We start from the raw sequence: 7,589 nt of genomic DNA on the forward strand, positions 1-7,589 counted from the left end.
ATTCTTTGGCAAATCTGTAAATATCCTCCAGTTTAAGAGAACGAATATTACTCATTCTCATGACATCGGAACCCAATACTCGTAGTCGCGCTATAGCAAAGGCAGGACACTCACAGAGAAAGTGCTCAGTGCTATCCGCCTCCTCCAAGCATGACAGGCATATCGGGCCCTCGATGATTCCAATGGTGGTCATATGCTGACCCCATGGGTTGTGTCCTGTAATGATGCCGACCATCAACCGAATGTCTTTTCTTCTAAGTTTTAGTAGAAAGTTTGACAGTTTTCTGTTAAGACTTGTCACAAAACACTTTCCAGTTCTGCAGCGTTCTAGACCGGACCATCGCTCTTTATGTAGATTGCCTACATAATCGCTGATCCAATTCTTGATTCCTGCGGGACTGATTCCGATTATTGGCTCTGGCCCCTGTGGGGGCACCGCTGATCCACCGTCGGCCAATTCGTCGGCAATTTCGTTTCCTTGAACACCGGAGTGTCCCGGAACCCATATAAGTACAAGTCTGTTTTGTCTTGCGACAGAATTAAGCTTCTTCTTACATTCTTGAACAATCTTCGAGGTTTGTTTCGCGTTCTCCGGGGTCTTCAATGCAGCCTGACTGTCACTGAAGACTCCAATCTGTTTTCCGCTCCATCTCCTCTCGATTATCCATTCGGCTACTTTTAGGATGGCAAAAACTTCTGTTTGGAAAACAGTTGCCATTCCCCCCATAGCATAGTGATACTTATTACTATCGTTTAAGTACCATCCGGCTCCAGACCCTATTTCAGTCTTGGACCCATCGGTAAAGAAAATATCCGTCAAACCTCCCTGCATGCATTCTGGATTGCTCCATTGCTCACGCAAATCTGACATCAAATTTCCTTCTAAAGGAAACTGTGGGTATCAGGTCATCTTTAGGTGCCAAATACAGTGGATACTGCTTCGACAGCAACTTAAAGATTTCTCTGTGTCCCGAAGTTCCATCTTCGTGCCAGAAACCATATTTATGGAGTCTACACATTGCTTTTATTGCTTCCTGTTGTATCTTAAGATCCAGGGGGAGCAAATTAAGCATAGCATTTAGGGCATCACCAGAGGCTGTATTCATGGCACCTGTGATGCATAAACATACACTCCTTTGCAGCCTGTATAGTTCCCGGATTGTGGACTTAACCATGCTCCGTCGCCACCAGACCACAGAAGCGTAAGTGATGATTGGTCTGATAAGTGCTGTGTATATCCATAGGACCACAGTAGATTTCAGACCCCAGGTTTTGCCAAAGGCTCTACGGCATTGCTGAAAAATCTTCAATGCACGATTCACCTTCAGTGAAACGTGTGTCTGCCAAGTCAGCTTCTTATCCAAGATTACACCTAGATATTTAACTTCGTTGGAAAGACCAAGTGTCACACCTTTCAGTGTTAGAAGACTGAGTCCATCCAATTTCCGTTTTCTCGTAAACAAGACTATGGTTGTTTTGTTCGGATTAACGGAAAGACCTTGTCTCATGCACCAGTCATCGATTTTGTCAAGAATCCTCTGCACTTTCGTGCAAACCCTCCTTAAGGATTTATCTGATGTATGCGCACAGACGTCGTCCGCATATGCTTGGACGTGAAAACAGAGTTCTTACATCTCCACTAATAGAGAGTATACGACGAAGCACCACAGCAGCGGAGAAAGAACACCCCCTTGGGGACATCCTTGCTTGGCCCTGACTGTGATTTGTTCGTCACTGCTCCCACCAGCGGTTAACAGCCTCTCAGAGAGCATGGAATATATCCATTTTATAATGGCTTGATTAACTCCGTGTCGTTCGGCAGAAGAACATATCGAGCCGAAAGTGGCATTATCAAAAGGCCCCTCAATGTCCACGAACACGCCCATTGCGTATTCGTCAGCTTCCAGCCCGGCTCCAATCTTGCTAACAAGATCGTGTAAGACTGATTCACATGATTTTCCACTCTGGTAAGCGTGTTGATTTCTACTAAGTGGACTTCTCGGCAATACCCCCACTCGAATATGTTTCTCCACCACTCGTTCCAGACTTTTCAACATGAACGATGTCAAACTGATTGGTCTAAAACTTTTTGTTAGGGAATAGTCATCTTTTTCTGGTTTCGGAATGAATACTACTCTTACGCGTCGCCATTGGGATGGTATATAATCAAATGCGAGACAGGCTGTGAAGATCCTTTTCAGGGCCTCAATCAGCCTGTCTCCTCCTTTTTTAAGCATTGCTGGATATATTCCGTCAGGTCCAGGGGACTTAAAGTTCTTAAAGGAAGACAAGGAAAACCTTATCGATTCCCTTGTCACTATCCGACTAGCAATATACCAGCTGTACCTAGAGGTTCCACCGTTGCTACTGTTATTGTTCATGCCACTCTCAACTTCAGAGAAAGTTCTACTACCCGGAAAATGGGTTTCGAGTAGAGCATTAAACGTTTCCGATTTGGAATGAACCATCAGGTTTTCGAATGGAATCCAGCCTTACTGAGCGGTCTAAATGAAAGACCTTACAAAGTCTCGCTGTTTCCCTCATTTCTTCGACATTACTGCAGAAATTTCTATAGTATTCAAGTTTGGCTTTCCGTACTTTTTTCTTATATTCTCTCTGTGTAAGTCGATGATTAGCCCAGTCCTCTTCTGTTTTGGTCTTCAAGGCCTTTTAAAAAGTTTCCTGGACCGTACACGAAGCTTCGACAGTTCAGGGTTCCACCAAGGAACCGCTTTCCCCTGTCTCCTTTGGCTGAGTGGGCACAGTTCCTCAAAGCAATTGATTAAAGTACCTTCTAATTTCTTAGTAGCATCTTCAATCATTTCTGCTGATTTGAGTTTTTTCAGGTTTGGTAATCGCTTTGTTACAAGCTCACCATACCGGTCCCAGTCCACATTTCGAGGACTCCTACCGGAAGGTATTGATATTGTGTAAATTCCCAGTCGGAATTCGATAAGACGATGATCAGAAAGAGAGTCCTCTTCCAAAACTCGCCATCGGTTGATTTGATTTCCAACTGACTTATTGGTAAGTGTTAAATCAATCACTTCTTGTCTCCTTCTGGTCACAAAAGTTGGTTTGTTACCAGTGTTTTGAATGACCAAATCGGATGACAGGATAAAATCCAGTAACTTGAGACCTCTGGGGTTGCATTTGCTGTTTCCCCACACAATGTTCTGTGAATTTGCATCACAGCCCACTATGAGCCCCATATTATTGGATTCTGCATACTTGACCACTACTCTTAGCTCCGTCGAAGGAGGTGGCTGTAAAGAGTCGTAGGGTAGGTAGGTCAAAACTATGATAGCTTCGACACTGTTCCTAGTTTTCAAGTACTTTATTTTTGCAGCAACGATATCTCCGGAGCATAGCTCTTTTAACATCGTGTGTTCGATCAACCTCGACATGATAATACATGCTCGCGGTCTCACATTCCCTTCACAATGAAGTATTTGTCCCTACGACATAGCACCTAGACCACAGATACGCTTGTGACATACTCATGGTTCTTGTATTAGTATTACGGCACAAGAGATCCGCAGACGCTTTGCTATGCTGCAGATTTATCTGTGTAAATATTACTTCAGTCATGAGACTGAGAATATTTACGCTTTGTCCTTCACCTTATCCTGGACACGGAAATGGATTCGCCCCAGATGTAGGTGAGGACGGCACCCGTACTTCGACTTAAGAACCTTGAGGGACTCAAGATCGATACCCAGTACCAGGTGGGAACCCGCCTCCGAAGTGGTAGCGTATTTCTGCCTGATGCACGAGTATACTCTCCAGAGAGTCGTGTCAAGATCCTTATTCTGAACACGCATGCGTTTGAGGAGTTCTGCTGAATTACAGGGAGGACCCGGAATCCAAACACTCGCTCGTACCAGCCGTTCTTTGCTACTCTCAACAAGAATGAACTTGCTGTTTTCGCAGGCTGGAATCTTTGCTATCGCTTTTCCCAGCCGTTCTCGGGAAAAAGCACTGGAACAGTGCACCTTTACGATGCCGTCCACCACGCTTTTCCTCTAGAAAGTCGGCGCGTCTTTCGACTCACCGATAGCTTTCCAGAGATAGCTGTCAAGATAATCTTGTTGCCCTTTGGTATGTATCTCCACCCTCATTGCCTTTGCTGCCATTCTCGCGAATGATTCGCCAGACGTTGACGGAAGAGTGTCATTCGACATTTGAGGTCCCTTAGCCTTTGCCTTGTCAGGCAAAGGTTTGTCTGCCTTGGATTGGGTCGAGGATTCAGGCATTTCCAAATTCCGTCTCTCGACTTTCCTCTTCTTTGCCTTTCTCCTCTTCCCGGTCGTTGGCACAGACCCCGTTTCGTTTCCGGAAGAGCGCAGTGCTACAGAGGAATCCTCTGTTCTGCCACGCTTTCCCGTTTCCGTTACAGGTGTCAAAGTTGACGGAGCTTGAGTCCTTGCCTTAGCTAGTGCTTCGGCTTGTCTCGCCTTCTGTCTTCTTCGTTTGATCTGCCTTGCGGTTAGACCAACACCTGCGTTCGACTCTCCAATAACTTCAGTCTTTTTACCGGTACTTACCTGATTCGCACCAGGTGTAACCGTTGTCAAAGACTTACTCGGTACCAGAGATCCGTCTGAGTCTACTGAGAGATTGTCCGCCATCTCCACATCCTCCACAACTTGTTCAGTTGCTTCAGATCGTTGCGATGACGGTATATCGCTCACACTCACTCGGCTCTCCATTGGCATAGCCAATGTGCCATGTTTCACCACTAGTAGTGCGCTTCCTCCGGAACCCTGGGTGTCAGTTCCGGTCATAGGGGAGTGTGGGGTTCGGGCCTGCACATCCGTGCAGAGAGATCCTTGGTTAGTCTCCACATTGTAGGAAAATGCATTTAATACCTCCTGCCAGGTTGTCGGTACGGTACTCTCCACATAGTACTTGGGTGGCCACCAATTCCGCCGTTCCGCGGATGAGTCAAGTGAAAATGGTCAGCGGCATATTGAGTTTCAGAACACGTTGTTTTTGCCCGAGTTGCATACGAATTTAATTTCGGTGGCAAAATTTACCGATAAGGGACACAGAGTGACATTTTCCAAAGAAGCGCTTATGTGTGTAATGCAAGTGGCATTACAACTTTGATTGCAGATCGCAAGGGCGATTCATACTTTGTTCGTGAAAACAGCGAGTGCGCTGCTGCTCAAACGAAGTGCGCCGAACTGTTGAAGTGGCACTGTCGTTTGGGTCATCCAAATGCGGCAGATTTATCAAGGTTAAGGCATGATGGTATGGTTCCTTTATCAGCTTTTTGCGACGTTGAGCAATTGTCCCAGGGCGAAGTATGTGTGGCCGTTAAAATGTCTGCACTTCCTTTTAATAAGGGCGGAGCACTTTGTTCAAGGCCTTTGAACATAGTGCATTCGGACGTTGTTGGACCGTTTAGGGAACAGTCATTTTCTAAAGCAAGATATTTCGTTACCTTCATAGATGACTGCACCAGGTGGTAATGATTTTGATAAGTATCTTTCAGATTTGGGCATTGCACGTCGACTAAGCATCCCTCGTACACCTGAGCGAAACGGTATTGCAGAGGGGATGAACAGGACATTGCTGGACATGATCAGATGCCTTTTGTTGCAATCCGGTGTGCGTCAAAGTTTTTGGTCAAAAACTGGGACAACTGCTTGTTATATAAGGAACAGATGTCCATCGAGAAGCCTATAAGGAAAGACGTCTTATGAGTGTTTGACACAAAGTAAAACCCAATGTGATGGTGCTAGATAAAGTAGCTACAAAAAGTAAGATCATTTGAAGGCGTGTTTGTGGGATATCCACGAGATAAGAAGGGTTATCGGGTACGGTGGTCAAAAGAGGATAAAATCATATGTTCGTGTGATGTCAGGTTTACAAATGAACAACAACCGGTTTATTCAACCCCAACTCGCGATATTGATGAGCTGCTGTCGCTGCCAACATTCGCAGAAGAAAATAACAGTACCAGTTCTCACCTCATCCAAATAACTAGAGTGTAAGGAACAGTGAACCTGTTGCCAAGGTACAAAAAGATGTAAAAGAAATGAAAAGAGCACCAGGAGCGCCAAAGTTACTGTGAACTGGAAAGAGAGGACGACCGCGTAAATTATTTCAGTATCGCGAAAATTCAGAATCAGTTTCGCTATCATTTAGTCCAGAGGGCGACATAGTCAGTAATGTTTCTGACGATTATGAGTCTGCTGATTATAATGTTTTCGTTGGTATAGCTGAGGCACAATTTGGCCTCACAATTTGGAAGTTTGATGTTTTGAGCGCATATCTGAATGGAGCATTAGATGAAAAAGTGCTCATGAAGGTGCCAACTGTGTTATACGATATTTTGCAACGAATTATATTAAAGAATGATAGGAGGGTGAAATTTGTAGAAAAGCATCCAAAATGCTGAACGATTTAAGTAATGGTGGCAACGCCTGCCGACTTAAGAGAGCACTATACGGCCTAAAGCAAGCTGGACGGCAGTGGTACTCCAAACTTAAGTTCAAGGTTTTAAGTATGGGTTTACGGGCCACAAAGAATGAACCATGTTTGGAGAATTCGATACAGATTTAGATTTGTTGTCGGTATATGTGGACGATTTACTAATAGCGTCACGTGAACCAAATCTAATTCACAAATTTATGCAGCAACTTTTAAATGATTTCGACATTAAAGATGTCGGTAAAGCCAACTATTGTCATGGATTAGAGATTCATCAAGAGAATGATGTAATTATTTTGAAGCAAATGGGTTACATATTAGAACTATTGAGACAATACGGCATGATTGAGTGTAACCCAGTAGCTACGCCGCCAGAATGTAATACGGTTTTTGATAAATCTTGCGAGAGGCTCGATAAAACCTATCCATATAGGGAAATAATTGGGGCTCTTAAGTATTTGTCCGTTGCCACAAGACCCGACATAGCTAATACGGTGGCAAGATTGGCGCAGTTCGTATATGATCGGCCGAAAGCACACTGGAATGCGATTAAACGTGTCTTAAGGTATCTTGCTGACACGGCAAGTAAAGGTTTGGTGTATCAAAGGACAGCCCTTCCGCTTGTAGGTTACACCGATGCTGACTGGAGTGGCTGCACAAACGGTCGTCGTTCTTATACGGGCTATGCATATTTGCTAAGCAATGCAGCCATTAGCTGGAAATCACAAAAACAACGTACTGTCGCACATTCGTCAACAGAGGCCGAATACGTTAGTTTGACAGAAGCAGCTAAAGAGGCAGTTTATCTACGCAGCCTCTTGAGATTGGCACTAAAAAGTTTATTGATATTACAATATATGTAGATAATAGAGGAGCGCAATGTTTGGCGAGTGATCCGGCATATCATGCGAAGACCAAACACATCGACATAAAACACCACTTTGTTCGATAACGCGTCAGTAAAGGGTTATTCACATTGGCACACATATCAACTCATGAGATGCTTGCGGATGTGATGACAAAACCACTAGCACGAGTAAATCACGAAAGATGTCGTACTGGACTTGGTTTAACTAATTAGATGATCCGCATATTGAGAGGGTGTGTTGAAGTTATTTCTGGCAAGACTATACGTGTCATCTGTTATT

General features: G+C 44.4%; 1 protein-coding gene across 1 annotated transcript; it reads left to right on the forward strand.

Annotated features, from left to right (window-relative positions):
- Positions 1-6,545: 6,545 nt before the first annotated feature.
- LOC129250229 (uncharacterized) lies at positions 6,546-7,304 on the forward strand. Its single transcript, XM_054889864.1, has one exon. The coding sequence runs from the start codon at positions 6,546-6,548 to the stop codon at positions 7,302-7,304; it is 759 nt and encodes a 252-aa protein (XP_054745839.1).
- Positions 7,305-7,589: the final 285 nt, after the last annotated feature.

The sequence above is a fragment of the Anastrepha obliqua genome, chromosome 6 (genome assembly GCF_027943255.1).
Source record: "Anastrepha obliqua isolate idAnaObli1 chromosome 6, idAnaObli1_1.0, whole genome shotgun sequence".
NCBI classification, from domain to species: domain Eukaryota; kingdom Metazoa; phylum Arthropoda; class Insecta; order Diptera; family Tephritidae; genus Anastrepha; species Anastrepha obliqua.